This window comes from Dicentrarchus labrax, unplaced genomic scaffold, assembly GCF_905237075.1.
Source record: "Dicentrarchus labrax unplaced genomic scaffold, dlabrax2021, whole genome shotgun sequence".
NCBI lineage: Eukaryota > Metazoa > Chordata > Actinopteri > Moronidae > Dicentrarchus > Dicentrarchus labrax.
In genome coordinates this window covers 5,174,051-5,188,973 of record NW_026136708.1, presented here as the reverse complement: position 1 = coordinate 5,188,973, position 14,923 = coordinate 5,174,051, and the positions used below count along the sequence as shown (strand labels likewise).

General features: G+C 40.2%; 3 protein-coding genes across 3 annotated transcripts in view; all 3 read right to left on the bottom strand.

Annotated features, from left to right (window-relative positions):
• The window catches only part of LOC127368456 (alpha-1-antitrypsin homolog), a 17,977-nt gene extending 9,900 nt beyond the window's left edge, over positions 1–8,077 (bottom strand). Inside the window, exon 1 of the mRNA XM_051409278.1 lies at positions 8,011–8,077. The gene's annotated coding sequence lies outside the window, so the exon portion shown is untranslated. The remainder of the gene's footprint in view (positions 1–8,010) is intronic.
• LOC127368455 (alpha-1-antitrypsin homolog) lies at positions 5,549–8,145 on the bottom strand. The gene is made up of 5 exons (XM_051409276.1): positions 8,011–8,145; positions 7,201–7,834; positions 6,676–6,946; positions 6,357–6,504; positions 5,549–6,132 (listed from the first exon to the last, which is right to left on the bottom strand). Exons 2-5 carry the CDS (start codon positions 7,823–7,825, stop codon positions 5,941–5,943), a joined length of 1,236 nt encoding a protein of 411 aa, XP_051265236.1. The 5' UTR covers positions 7,826–7,834; positions 8,011–8,145; the 3' UTR covers positions 5,549–5,940.
• Positions 8,146–11,323: 3,178 nt separating this feature from the next.
• Positions 11,324–14,910, bottom strand: LOC127368102 (alpha-1-antiproteinase-like). Its single transcript, XM_051408567.1, has 4 exons — positions 13,917–14,910; positions 13,230–13,497; positions 12,076–12,223; positions 11,324–11,850 (listed from the first exon to the last, which is right to left on the bottom strand). The coding sequence occupies exons 1-4, from the start codon at positions 14,719–14,721 to the stop codon at positions 11,662–11,664; spliced, it is 1,410 nt and encodes a 469-aa protein (XP_051264527.1). The 5' UTR covers positions 14,722–14,910; the 3' UTR covers positions 11,324–11,661.
• Between the last annotated feature and the right edge of the window lie 13 nt (positions 14,911–14,923).

Below are 14,923 nucleotides of genomic sequence, written 5' to 3'. Positions count from 1 at the left end.
TGCTGTAGGCCGGAACATGTTTGAGCTTCGACGTTCTCTGCAGGTGTACTGTCTTTGTTGATCTCTGTAGTTTTGCCTCTGTTGTTGTTGTCATTCTTTACGTCTGAGGGACGTTGTTGACTCTCCTCAGCCCCTGTTTGTCCCACAACAGGAACTGTTACCCGTTTAAAGGTAAGTTTGAATCATTTGTGCTTCCCACTTCTGTGTTTTTCCTCTAACTGCTTCTTCTTTTCTGCCACTAGAATGGGGGTTTGAGGGTCGGTGCAGCAGGGAGCAATGTGCCCATCTTCGCCGCAGTTAAAACAGTACCAGGGCTTGGGTTTGTATGTCTGTTTTTTTAGTCTGTCTTTGCATTCCTGTATCTGCGTCATCTGGCTTTGACACTCTGCTCTGAGGCCTCCTGTAGATCCCTTGCTGCTAACCCTTTGACTTTTCTTGACATGAACGTAGTTAATTGGCTTTGCAGACTAGCCACCTGCTTTCAGATCCTCAATAGTACTGATACTGCTCTTTTTTCTGGTTCACAACCATATGCACCATGGAACTGCAACTGAGCTCTTTGCTTTGTGGTGCCAATGTGTTTTCTCATACAGTGGTTTTTGCTTGCTGTCGATCTTCTTCAGAACGAATCATTAGCAAGAGGTCTGAGAATGGGGGTGGGCTGCTCTTCTTTTGTTCAGTTGCAGGACACTGAGCAGAGTGTGATCCCAACACCCCTGCAGAACTGCTTAAGGAGGTGTTTGTCTACCTCTTCACATGTAACTCCTCCCCTTTCTGGCTCGGTTTAATGCTAGCTGGAGGCGATGAAGGTAGGTGGATGGTTTCTCAACCGGATCTTGAGGGTATTCAGGAACTGAGCAAAAGCTCCTCCCCATCTTCCACAGTCCCAAAGGCAGAGTCTAGGAGCTGAGGTAGGCTACTGGCGGTGACTCAGGCCGTAAGCCCTTAACTACATCAGCTGCTGGTGGGAGCAAACTCAAAGATCTTTCTGGATATTTGCAGGGGGGCATGCTAGGATCATTTTGGAGCAGTTCAATGTGTGTGCGATGTGTCATAATCGGTTTCATTATTAGGTCTGGGAGTCTTTCCGGAGAAGGAACGGAGCCTCACTTGGGATTGCATGTGTGGGACGACGTCCTGCCTCCGCACAATATGCTCGACCACACCTTCTGATGTCGGTGGGTTCATGTCACTTACTGAAAGGGACGTGCCCTCCCCATCAGTGAGAAAACATGGTCAGTGGCACCATTGTTGCTTGGTGAAACATCTGAGGATATGTGAGGCTGTTGCTCTTTGAGCAGGTGGGGGTGACGCGCCTCACCTTGAGGATTCCTCGTTTGGGTCGCAAGCCTTCAACATCTCCCGATCTGAGAAATCATTCCTTCAACACCTCACCATAGTCTTTGCCACTGAGCTTAGCTAATTCCTTGGCTCGCTAAGTAGGTCTTTGTGACATTACTTCCACCTTGGTGTGTATGCGCTACTCGTGTCTTAACTTCATAGACATTGGCAGTCACCCTGTGCAGTGTACATATACGGTAAGTGAGGTTCTAAACTTCTAGGCTGTACCACTGGAATATTCAACGATCAGGTTTTGGTAGAACTCGGACAGTGAATCATCGACAACAATCCTTTCATTTTACCATACTTTTAGAAGTCAATCACCTGTTCATCTTGGTCAGCTACTTGGTAATCCCACTGACAATGACAGCGTTTGGAATTTTGACACCAGACTTTTGTATGAAATCCATACTGGGCATTACCTCAATATTGATGCTCACATCAAATGGCTCCTGGCTGGCTCGCCACTTCTGTAACCAATTTTAGGAATATAAAGTGAATTACAGTATAACAATGAGTTTGACTAGTAATAAGACCCGGCCGAATCGAAGACACCAAATTCGTTGCCAATACGTTGAGCAGCAATAATGAATCAGACAGAGGAATAAATGTTGAGTAGTCAATCTTTATTTTTACATTGATAAGAGAAATGTTCAATTTATACAAAATTATAAACAATGACCCAAATGACCAGAAACAAAACGTGTGCACACTAAAAAAATAAGTAAGAATGTCCGTTGGGGCCCTTCAAACTGAAAATTGTTGCGTGCACCTGATATTAAATGTTTATGGGAATGTAGTGTGAATGCGTGTGAGTGTGTACGTGTGTATCTCCTTGTGGTGTCTTTTCTTCAAGGTTTTGGCTCGCCATCTGACACAATCAGGATAACGTCCTGGTCCTCAATCTTCCCGTCCTTCAAAAACCTGACCTACAAACAAGGTCATATCTATTATACTCTCATTCTCGATGCATCCTTAAAGGTTTAAATGTCATAATGCTACACATGGCATCAACCTCATACATGTATCTTAAATCTTAATAAATCTCAAATCTTCCGTTTTCAGTTGCACAACATGAAAATTAAGATATCAAGTTCATTATGGAACTAAATATTTAAGAACTCACATGTGTTACTGTTCATATTAACAGTGTTTCCATAAGGCTCACGGTAGTAACCATTAATATTCAAAATATATCATATCCAGATCAAACCAGGATAACATAACGTGTAATTAAAATAAAAGTAAATACACATACTGAGTTGCTTTCAGGTATCGTGTGCTTAATTACTCCTTATACACTATAGGCCTACTAGTGAGAGAAACTGCACCAAAATTACCCTCCTGTACTTTAAACTCACATTGAAATAAATTAAATTCCTTCAATATCCTTCCAAAAAAAAAATTAACCCCAAAAAATAAAAAAAATAATATTTTTAAATTAGAAAAAAAAAAAAAAAAATTTTAAAAAAAAAAAAAAAAAAAAAAAAAAAAAAAAAAAAAAAAAAAAAAAACAATAACACCCCCCACCCACCCCCCAAAAAAAAACAACCCCACCCCTTAAAAAAACACCCAAAAAAAAAAAAAAAAAAAAAAAAAAAAAAAAAAAAAAAAACTTTCACCCCCTCCATTACAGGCGCACCTTCGAGGGGGGGGCCCTGAAAGGGCCAAAAAAAAAAAAAAAAAAAATAAGCAGCCCACAGTCACTTGGCTCCGGACTCCCAGTAGATAGTGCACTGGTCCTATCTTTTCCTATCACAGTTTAACTCCGAGTTTTTCCCTTTTGCCAAAGATGTCCTTTTAGCAGGTAGCTGCCCTCCTCCCTTTGGGGCTGAGATCAAAAAGACCCGGAAAAAAAATTGACTTCACCTCTGAACTAAGCGGCCTGCGTAGCCCCTCATTGGGTGTTGAGGGGAAGGACCCCCCCCCCGGGGGGGGAGAAAAAAAAAAAAAAAAAAAAAAAAAAAAAAACATTTAATTGCCATGTAAACAAAAAAATAAATAAATACTCTCTTCCAGTGATGTTTTTCCACCTGGGCTACATATGCTTTTAATTTAAGGCACCTGGCCCATTGGTCTCTCCCTCCCGAAAGGGCCCCCCCTGGTACTGTATGGAGCAAGTTGTGATGGCCCCTCTATCACCCATGCAAGTCTTGTCTACTAAATTAAATAAAAAAGCTAAAACACATCCAATAATCTCTCATCTTAAATTAATTTGGACTAAGGTTGCTCGAATATTTAAACTTGATCCCTTTCTAAATGTCTCTTCAAGGATCTGGTTAAATCCTAAACTACGAATTGGTAAATCCTCCATTTATTGGAAGATATGGTGGGAGAATGGTGTGGTCACATTGGGGGAAATGTATTGTGATGGTTCCTTAAAATCTTTTGGGGATTTGGTGCAGCAGTTCAATATTCCTACGTCTCACTTTTATAGGTACTTGCAACTTCGACATATGTTGGTGAGGATTTTTGGGTCGGCTGCATCGGTTCCCCACAATGTAGAACTCCTAGATAAAATTATAAAGAGTTATGGAAAAGGACACGAGGCAGCTGTCTATTATTCTTTGATGATTCAGACTCTTGGCGACGGGCACATTTGAGCTCTGCAGAAGACATGGGAAAGGGATCTGAACCTGACATTCAATGATGAAGATTGGAACAGAATTTGTATGAATGTTAAAGTAGTTTCAAGGGATGCAAGAGTACGTCTTATTCAATTCAAAATTATACATCGTTTTTATTGGACTCCCTCCAGATTATTTAGATTAGGGTTATTACCCACATCAAACAGGCAATGCAAATCTGAAGAAGGTAATCTAGTTCATGTTTTATGGTCATGTAATAAAGTCCAACAATACTGGACCAATATTTATGACAATTTGTGTGAGATTACAGAGATACGAATGCCATTTAGTCCTAGATTATTTATTTTGGGTGATCATTCAGTTCTGACAGGACAGGATAAACATGTAAAAAGTTATGTCCAAACCAGTATTATGATTGGCAGACAAATACTTGTCAGGGGATGGAAGACGGAGGGGGTGCCCTCTCTTCAGGTTATTGTTATTATTGTGTTATTGTGTAAAATGTTAATCATAAAAAAGAAATTATTGCTCACTTATACTTCATTACATATCTTACTGTGTGGATTTGTGGTTTTGACCTTTAAACAACTATAAGTTGTAGTCTTACTACAAAAAACATATGTATTATTAATAAGGTTGGTTACAATAAACACACTAATCCACTGTTTATAAAATCCTATGTATAAAATTGCATGATTTGTTATATTATAAAATAATGCAAATAATGTTCAGAGCTAAATCAAAGTCACTGCCAGACTGTTATCAATAAAATATTGCAAATATGATTTTAGAGATGTTTGTAAGTTTACAGTACAAAAAGCTAAAGAAAATGGGGATTAAAAGGAAATATTTCTATTGCTGAGATTAAATTATGGAACAATGGGCCTCATGCAAGAACTACTCGTACAAACATATTTGTTCTTAAATTTGCTTGTAAAAATGTTGTCTTAGGCACAAATAAAATGTATGAGTGGTCCATACCACTCTTAAGAGACATGTGCAATTAGTCTGCTGTTATCCAAACACAATTTTTTGTTTCCTTTTTAAATTAAACTTTAGAATTACGTCTGACATGGCACACTCGTACAAGCCTGCGATACAAAAAAGTAAGAAAAAGTTAAGATAAGAACAAGAAAATGTTCTTGCATGAGAAATACATTTAAGAATGTGTAACTCAGTTTTGGTTTTCAAAATAAGCCACTTTTTAGGGTTAAATGTTTGTTTTCCTTACCATTTGTTATTTCTGGAGGTAGCTTAAATTGATTATATTGTAGAATAGGCATATCTAAGCTTTTTGCTTCTGCCTGTGTCTTTTTAGTCAATTCTTAATGCATAGATTGTTAGCTATGCTTAATCCTTCTATTGTACAATATGTTGTATACTGTTACGTATATATACGTATTGTATTATTGTGTCTGATGACTAAATACTACTACTACTGTTGGAGGGAAAGAGGCTCATTCAAAACTGTAATTTCAAATAATTTTGACTACAACAAACAATTGGTTCTTTTTTTTTTAGCATTAATTGGTATTGTAGATCATTTAGATCCTAGTTATGATAACTGGATCAGTGAACTCAAGATTATATTGAAAGATTAATATAACATAAAATGCCAGTTGTTCATGAAAAGTCTTTATTTCACTTCATATTGAACGATGTTGAGACAGCAATAGCACGATAACACCTTAGCTCAATGTGTGAGCAGATCCTTGAAGTTACACATCTACTAACGTTTCAGTCATATACAACAGTCAGCTGGATACAATGATGTATTTGGACATTTATACACCCAGCCATGTTCTGATGACAGATGGTAGTAATTGTGTGTGTTTCTGTTACTTTATGAAAGCTCTGTTGTCTTTTTTATTAAACTATCCTCTGTTTACCATTTCCCACAATGCTCTTGATATCACTGTGACCTCTACGTAGGGCTTTCAGATACTGAGGTCAAAATAAAATACTAAAACTTACTACAGTAACAATTGTAACATTAATTTCCCTAGCATCTTTACATGGCTGTGGGGTTGTTGATCTTGCCCATGAAGAGGATGCTCCTAGTTGAGTGCTCCAGGATGAAGACTAAGAAGGGTCTGTCAAGTTTTATGGTTTCAGGCATACTCATGGGCATGATCTCGATGGTGGTGGCAGCTGCTGCTTCTGTTCCTGTTTCATCCACGCTCAGCACAGCCTGGTGGGACACCTGTGGAGGAACCAGGAGGAGGTAGTCAGTGTCTTGTTAAAAGTAGAGCACAGATGTTGGAAAACTGTGGAAGCTACAGGCTAGCAAAGGGTCTTTACAACATCCACTATCTATGTATTTGTGAACATGTCAATATTCTTAATGCCTAATTGTCATGAAATAGACAGATTCCTGAAATATGCCAATTTATTTAAAAGATGTGAAGGCATGTTCGTGTCTCCTACCTTTGAGACTTTGAGCTTGACCTCCTCAGATATGCCAGAGAAATCTGCATTGTCTGCAAAAGCATTGGTTATGCCTAGTTCTTTCAGTGTGCTGTCCAGGGAAGCCTCAGTAGAGATGGAAAATTTTGGCAGGAACAGATCAACAGAACTGAGAAACAGAACCAGGGTCAGAATCACTGGAATATACAGTTGACTTACAGCTTGTTTAATCAACTTTTGCTGTACAAAATTTTTATTATACACTTTATACATCTGATCCAGTGGAACACCTGAACCATTTTTTCAGTCGTTAGTTTGTAAGACAGAAGTCATCTCTTACTTCCTGAAAAGTGAGTCATGCCAGTGCCTGAGGTAGTCCTTGTTGATGTAGCCCTCCACCTCCGCCATCCGGCCTTCATCAGGCAGGACGATCATCATGGAGGTGTTGCCCTTGTAGGGCAGCATGATGACAGTGGTGTGGTTGTCAACATCCTGATAGAAGTCGAAGCGACCGGTCTTTTTCATCATGTCCACCTGAACCGTGGTTGTGTCGTCCACACGGAAGTCTGCCTTGCTCGTCAGGTTACCATCAAAGGGTTTCTCCCACTGTCCTGTATAATGCAGTGAAGGGGGAAGGATGAAGATGAAATGTTGTTACTGCATGTCAACTCAAACAATTGTGGTTACTTCTTTTAAAATGTTGAAATATGTGCTAAAATTGCACATTGTAATACCATTCAGACTGGTCTCTTCTAAATTTCTGGCTCTGTAATTGAGAGCCTTAAACAACAAGGTGATATGCACCAGAACTTCTATCTATATCTGCATGCTTTTGAGAATTTCTCTGTATGCGTATGTGTCCTACCTCTGAAAAAGACGTAGTTAATCAGCACCATGGCCATTTCAGGGTCCAGGTCCTTCACCATATCTTTGATCTTGTCCTGTGTTTTACTGGCAATGAATCTGTTGATCTCTGCTGCAGCCTCCGCAGATTTGGTAAAGTCAACATTGAAGATTTCACCAGAGTAGAAGCGCTTGACATCGTTCAGGAACTTTTCCAGAGGATTGAAACCAGAGCGCACTGCAGCAGCATTTCCAACAACCATCTGCTGGTTCTCCTGGCTGTGGCCAAGCATATGGAAAAGATGCTCGTACGCTTCATTGATCTGTGCCTGGTTGTGAGCACTGTAGCCCAAGCTGGAGAACAGCTGGCTGTGGGTTTCACCACTGGCCCCTGTAGAGAGCATGGACAGAGCAGTGGAGATGCCCAGCGGCGAGTAGAAGATGTTCTTTCCAGCAGCAGCCTTGGCATTCAGACTTTTGTAGAGGGCAAAGCCAAAGTCAGCATTGGGAGGAGACAGCTTGTGGCAGCTCATTTCTCCATCATGGCTGTGTTCAGTGCCATGGTTGTGGTGGCTGTGGTGGTGGTCTGCCCAGACTGCAGCCAGTAGCAGTGCAGCCAGTGCACAACTAGCAAAGATCCCATGCATCTTTACAGCCTGGCCAGAGAAACCAGAGGAGGTTAGTGGGGCTCAACCGCAGTAGGTTGTAGTAGTATTAGTTAAAAGGCAAAGATTTACAATTTATTTTATACAAAATAATCTCTAATCTAAAACATTTAAAGTTTCAAGTTGAACTAGAAAAACTGGATATTTGAATTAAGTGCCATGCTTACCTTTAATGTCGTTTTTGCTGCAGACTGTTTGGCAGAAATGTCCCCATTATATACAGGAGCTCCGAGAGTCAGCTGACACTCTAGTCAAAAATTAACCAAGACCAGCCCCTGTTCTCTGTCCTTAGATATCAGGCCCAACTATCTTTACTGATGCAACATAAATCCTTTAGTACAACCTAAGCAAAGAACCACTGGTGAGATAATGGACTGTTCCAACAATGTTGTGTTATAAACAACATGCCACATACCTTCATTCTTACATTAATCATAACATTATTAAAAAAAAATTGACTGTAAAGTTTCTCTGACTTGATATTCCAATTTTCACTTCAAATCCTTCCTGAAATGGTATACTTGTTTTCATAAAATAACATGAATTCTAAATCATTAGTCCATTAATCAGTGTCATTTAGACACTGAACTCTATGTCGACTCATCTTAATAGCAATATTGATTTAAAGTTGAAAAATAATTAAACTTTATTTTGCTTCAAGCCAACTATAAACAACACAATACATAATACATATACAACATAATACATTAAAGGGACATTGTGTAGTGTTTTAAGTATTTTATTAGCTAAAATGTCTTCATTCATAAATGTGTCCTCATTGGTGTAAAATTACCTCTGCCAATGATCTGACTTATCCTCGTAAGTGAAGAATTTCTTATCTGTATATGCATTGGACGGGCAAGTCCATGGAGGCTTCAATGTCATTCTGCCATTTTGAAAAAGTATAATCGCCGAGAGGGACATAAAGCACTAGCCTACCTGTCTAGCTATTCCAGAACGCGTTTTCGTTCAGAGCCAGCGCCATGTGACTGAAACCAGCTCTAACGGAGAAGGAGATCAGTGAGAGGCGCTTGTCACTGCCCCGGCACATTTGAAAGTCTGCACTGCACTTTAGTTAATAATGGAGGATCATACTTATGCCGAGCCACAGGAGAAGGAATCCTCGTCGCCAAAAAAGTGAAAAAGGGAATTAAAAAGGCAACGTGACCGGCAAATTCAAAAAACGAGGGTAAACATCGGGGTAGCTTTTCCCAAGTGGAAAGAGCTAATGAAGGAGAAAGACTTCCAAAGGGACGCTGAAGTTGCCTGCTTTCTCCTCGACAGGTAGGCTTCTTAAAGTTTTCATAACGGCTACCGTAGTTGCAATACGCATTTGAAAACACGAGGCACTAGAGAGCACTATTCGTTTGAATGCAAAATACAATTTCACCGCTAGATGGGACAAATTCCTACACAATGTCCCTTTAATGATCATTTTATAATACAACAGTCAGCTGGATATAATGTACGGTATAATAAAATATTTAGACTAGGCATGTCCTGATTTAAGCTTTTTTGGCCTTCAACCCAAGTAAAAAACCTTAAATAAGTCCTGTGGATACACAGCTGATCCGATACATATGTTTACCTATATTTTGTTTATGTACAACACACTGAAATAATTGCTGTAGCTTAATAAATCTGATACACCTTATTTTTCACAAACTTCTTGTTCCCTCTTGATTGATGTTTAAGTCTTCTTTAATTGTTTTATAGTCTTTTAAAGTTCTTTGTCAATATTGTATATAATGAGGGGTGTATATCAATTCTGTAAGACCTACAATTTTTTAAATATTGATGTTGATCTGTATCTTTTATCACTATTGGCTTCACTTCATCAGAAAGTTGTATCTTTTGTGTTAGTGGCTTTTTTGTGCAGTTTCAACTCGTCCATAGCAGGAAACAATGGCGGCTCGCCTGGTCACACACAATCTTATCACAGCTGAACATTACGCTAAAATATGTTTCTAAAATGATTATAGGCAAGAAATAGGCAATAGGCAGTAACAAAATCTTGCTTTGTATTTGATCAGCACTGCATAGATTGACAGTTAGATCTGAGTTTGTGCGGTGCACTGGACACATCCTAAGAATTATTTACCCAGCATACCCTGCTTTATTGTCTATTTTACTCTAAATTTGACCATAATTTACTAAATGTACATCATGCTGTACGGAAGAAGACTTGAAACTAGAGCCCGAGACCCTAAACTCATTAGGAAACTGTTCACTGAGCTCATAAGTCAAGTGAGAAGTAAGGTCATTTCTCCTTAAGACAGCATGGTATCGGTGTGTTGGATGGAGCCCCTCCCTGCTGGCCTTTACATAGAATGCAGGTTTAAAACACTATGGCTTCACTATAGAGACCTGGAAGCTCTGTCTACTATATATAATGGTTTATGCACCAAAACTAATTTGTTAGTTTAAGGAAAAGATTGTAACTTACATTACGTACCTTAAATCACCACATCACCCAAAAACCACAAAGCAACCAACATTCAAACACTGCCAGCTGTCTTGCCTCTCCATACCTGGGGCCAGATGCATAAAATTGTATAGAGTCATCTATGCCCAAAGACAGAAATATGCAAACTGTATTATAAGTATTTTGTCTGTTCGTTTGGCTGGTTCTGTTTTTTAAATCTTAGTCATTGTAGGCACATAAGCCACATTTTCACTGTCATAGTTAGCTATAAATGGATGTAGAAACATCCATGAACATCTGTATAATGATATTTCTGATTGCGTCACCACTTGTTAGACCTGTCATTGAGAAGAATGCAGAGATTTTGCAACAAGGATCTCTAACAGCACCAGAGCAGTTGTCATTACGCACAACAATTACAAGGCTGTGGTCATTTATGTTGCCCATACCAAACCATCATCAGCAGTGATACCTCAGTCATCATTATTAACTGTCAGAAGGATAAACAATCAAATTTGTGTGAAGTATGCACACATTCTCACCACACACGCATCATTTAAACATCTGGCCCCAGTAGAGTCACTGCGTGAAATGGCCCTGCTTGTCAGATTGTAGGTTTCAGAGTTTCTTGGGGATGAAGCTAAAAAAAAAGTGATGCACCTCATCTCTGGGGACTGCTTATTGACTCACAAACCTGGGGTTTTCAAGGAGCTAGTTGGACCTTCCTTGATTAATAGGCTGACATTTCTGTTACTTGGGATAGATCTGTTGTCCTATTCATCAAACTCTCCTCTATTCAGCATCTCCTCAGTGAGCTAAATATCTCCACAAGGATGTCTGATGCCGAGGTAAAAATGAGCCAATGTTCAGGAGCTACTAAACTCTTCTGCTGTGTGAAAATGTAACACTGTTTTATGAGACTTTTCCTTTTTGTGTTTGCGAATAAGCCTAGATGTTCTAGCAAATCCATTTCTGATAATTGCATAAGACGATAAAGAGATGTTTCAGGAGGAAATGGGCTGCGGAGGGGAAAAAAATGACAAAAGAGAAAATGCTTTTGTAATGGAAGAAAAGTGTTTTATGTTTTTGCAAGAATAGCAGAGATTCAGTCACAAGGATAAATTACTGCCATGCAAATGTCATTTCATCATTTTGTGAAAATGGAAAAACGAACTATAAATCATCCTGAATGGTTTGGAAAATTGGAGGTAAAACAAAACACACTCACTGCAACTTCAGTGAAATTGCTGGAAATTTTTTCCCCCCAAAATGAGATGCCATACTACTGGGAAAAACAAACCAAAGCTGTTTTGTAATGTAAGTGGATGCCGTATTATATCAATAACAAAAGGGGAAAAAAGGACAAAAAGGAGAGTGTAATGTTCACTCTAGTCTAGACATCTGTGGGATCAATAATTCTCCCTATGAGCAGGACGAGCCCTGTGAGATCGTCATAGATTATGAGCATGAACGGTCTGTTAAAGGTGATTCTCGGAGGGACAGAGAAGTCCAGCATGATGTCAGGTCTCCCCCCATCTTCTGACTTGGTCTCTTCCACCTCCAGCATAACTTCATGAGGAGCCTGAGTATAACAACACAAACAGGAGTATTGGGAGAACAGAGATCGAGACAATAAAATGAATGAATGTACGTGGTAAAGAAAGAATGACAAGTATAGCTTAGCATGCCCATTTCACAAAGTTAATGAAAGTAAATTTCTAATGTGTAATATGCTCCTCAAAGGTCACAATCAAGTACTTATTACATTCTGAAAAAGAATAATAGGATATTTTGTCTCTCTCTTAACCTTGACAAGTTTCAGCGTTGTCTTGGATGATATTCCTGAGAAGTCTGCTGAGTCTGAGAAAATGGATGATACTCCAGAGTTCTTCAGGAGGCTTTCTAAACTGTAGGATTTCCTCAGTTGGAACTTAGGGAAAAGGATTTCTGCCCGCCTGTGAAAACAACAATCAATTTGTGAATGGATTTGCCCTAAGTTGTCTTGTTACAACACATGGGAGCCATTGTGCAGGCTTTCACTCACTGATGTATAGAGAGCAATAATTACTGCTGACTTAGAATCTACTCAGCATCATTCATCATGCTACGGAACAACAGAAAGCAAGTGACAGGAGGGGACCAGTCTGCAGCATGACATGGATCAATATACTGTTCACTCAGGGATAAACAAGCACTATTCAGAGGGCATGTACTGTACATGCCCAACCTTTGGGTTAATATATGCTTATGCACATTTGTGCAGTATTCCCAGACATATTTCACATCTAAACCCTAAGCATTAAACATAGTACTTAAAAAAGCCCTGCAAAAAATACTACTTTTGCATTGTCAAATTACAAAAATCAACAGAAAAAAAATAAGCAAACATATTTCATCACTTACCCATGCCCTTGTAATGTCATGCTTTATTTGTTCAGGATTACACACATTCATCCATCCAAAATAAATAAATAAATACATAAATAAAAAAGACAATGTTTAAAAAACATGAACATGGCATTTTGTTTCTCAAATTTCATGTATGAATTTGAGAAAGGTTAGAGACTCCTCATAATAACTGGTGAACAGAAACACAATTTTTTATGCTGCACCACAAAAGAAAATACAGAAATCTCAAAGACAGACGTCTTGAAAACAGGACACATAAAAATACTCTGCATTGCTGGATACCACTGGGGATGAATAAGATTGTTGTGTATACTTAATTGTTTTTAGGTTAAATAAGAAAAAGGCATTCAAATGTTCTTTTATAGCTTTACAATGACTGTGTTGAAATAGGGACGCCAAATGGCACATGTGAAATCATTTTTATATTGACTCATCCTTGAAGCTGCTGACACAAAAGTCCATGCAAGCAGTCAGGAAAACATGCGAATGAAAGGGTAGCTTGACATTGGTTTGCACCTCATTCGTGTTCAACAATTTGGACTCACCACCTACCCCGGCTTCAGGTTGCTGAGCCAAAACCTCATGCGGCTGTCAGACAGGCAGTCCTCCAGGGGCTGCAGCTCAGCTTTAGGAAGCAGGAGCAGTGAGGCCAGGCGTTCTGACTGGGCTAGCCGGACCACTGTGGCTGAGCAGTTGGTGTCATATAGCATCATCACCTCAGAAGAGTCGTCCCTGAACATCATGGCTACCTCCACGCTGGTCGTAGCGTTTGGCTGGAAGCTCCGTGGCACTGTGTGGCGACGCTCAAATGGTTGGCGACCTGATTTATGTGTCATTAATAAAGGGAACAGGTTATGGATGAACTAAGATAAATTGGATAAGATAAAGGTTGCACACCTATAAAAAAAGAACCCGCTATGTGAATTTACTACCAATAACTGTCACAAGTGAGCATGTGCTCTTCTTACAAAACAAAGATGATGAAAAAGCAGGCACTCAATGTGCTATGCAGTGGGTGGTACTGCATTGACACAATGAGCACATTTTGAAGCTGTAGTGAGTTTTCTAATTTAGCAGCAATTCATTTTTATTTCAGCTTTCACTTGAATGTCTTTTAAAAAGCAATATATCTGTCTGATTGTTTATACCCTTAATGTACGGGAATACCTCCCGACCCTATGTTGAAAATATCAATGTACAAAAACTGCGACTTTCATCACCAATAAAGCAAGGCCCTACCTTTGAAATACACATAATTGTTAAGTTCAAGTTTGTCAGAGGTTTGCAAGTCTTTCATCAGCGTCTCAAAGCTGATATTGAAGGCAGAGGGTCCAGTGTGTTGAGACGTGGACAAAAACCTATCATAGCGTAGTGAGGGTTTTCCATCAATATGTAGGCCGCTCCACACTCTGATCTGACTCCCAGCATGAACCCCATCCTCAGGTCCAGCCCTACCCTCTGCTCCATCATCTGCATCAGCTCTGTTTCCAGCATCTGCCCCTCCAATTTCCACCCCTGCTGTGGCCCCAATCCCACCTTCTGTTCCGGCTCCAGCCTCAGACTCTGCCCTTTGAACCCCCCCTCCACCCCCTCTCTCCTGGACAGTGAGGCTATCTTGCAGATCTGTAAGAGCAGATATGGCGGCTTCCACGCTCTGCTCTGTAGAGTTGGCTGCCAGCCCCAGTGCCTCCAGGGCCTGGCTCCGACTCTCAGACCCAGACACTCGGGACAGCAGGGCCAGGGCTGACGCCAGGCCCAAGGGCGAGAATAAGATGTTGTGTTGTTTTTGCTGCTGGATCCCTGGCTCAGCACTGGTTCTGGTGGACAGGTTATGGTAAGGTTCAAAGGCCAAGGCTGTGTTTAGGGCTGATGTGTTGAGCTGTTGCTGCTGATTGACCTCTTGTTCCCTTTGCAGAGGCCCGCTGAAGTGTTTCTCAGGCTTTGGTAGAGCCGACCCATCTGCTGTGCAACCCGTTAGCAATGCCAGCACTGTCAGACATGGAAAAATGTACATAACAGACATTATCGCTCCTTCTCTCACCATCCTGCATTGGCCTGATACAGAAAAGCCGCAGGTTGATCTCACGTAAGACCGGCCAAACTCCAGCTTTAGGGAAGTGTTGTTCTTGTGGCTTGGTGTGGGGGTGGCGGTAGTGTTGAAAGTATATCGATCTCCGGGGGCTGAGCTTTTGACCCTTAGGTTGAGCTCCAAGCAAACAATGGCAGCATGCTTAGTTTCTTAGAAT

What these genes read in the sequence shown, in the direction of transcription:
- LOC127368102 (XM_051408567.1), bottom strand. Translation starts at nt 14,721, where the DNA reads ATGGTGAGAGAAGGAGCGATAATGTCTGTTATGTACATTTTTCCATGT. An exon ending in CTCAGCAACCTGAAGCCGGG is followed by an intron (nt 12,224 to 13,229) that starts GTAGGTGGTGAG and finishes TTGTTTTCACAG; the next exon opens with GCGGGCAGAAATCCTTTTCC. An exon ending in CAACGCTGAAACTTGTCAAG is followed by an intron (nt 11,851 to 12,075) that starts GTTAAGAGAGAG and finishes TGTTATACTCAG; the next exon opens with GCTCCTCATGAAGTTATGCT.
- LOC127368455 (XM_051409276.1), bottom strand. Translation starts at nt 7,825, where the DNA reads ATGCATGGGATCTTTGCTAGTTGTGCACTGGCTGCACTGCTACTGGCT. An exon ending in TAACTACGTCTTTTTCAGAG is followed by an intron (nt 6,947 to 7,200) that starts GTAGGACACATA and finishes TGCATTATACAG; the next exon opens with GACAGTGGGAGAAACCCTTT. An exon ending in CATGACTCACTTTTCAGGAA is followed by an intron (nt 6,505 to 6,675) that starts GTAAGAGATGAC and finishes TCTGTTTCTCAG; the next exon opens with TTCTGTTGATCTGTTCCTGC.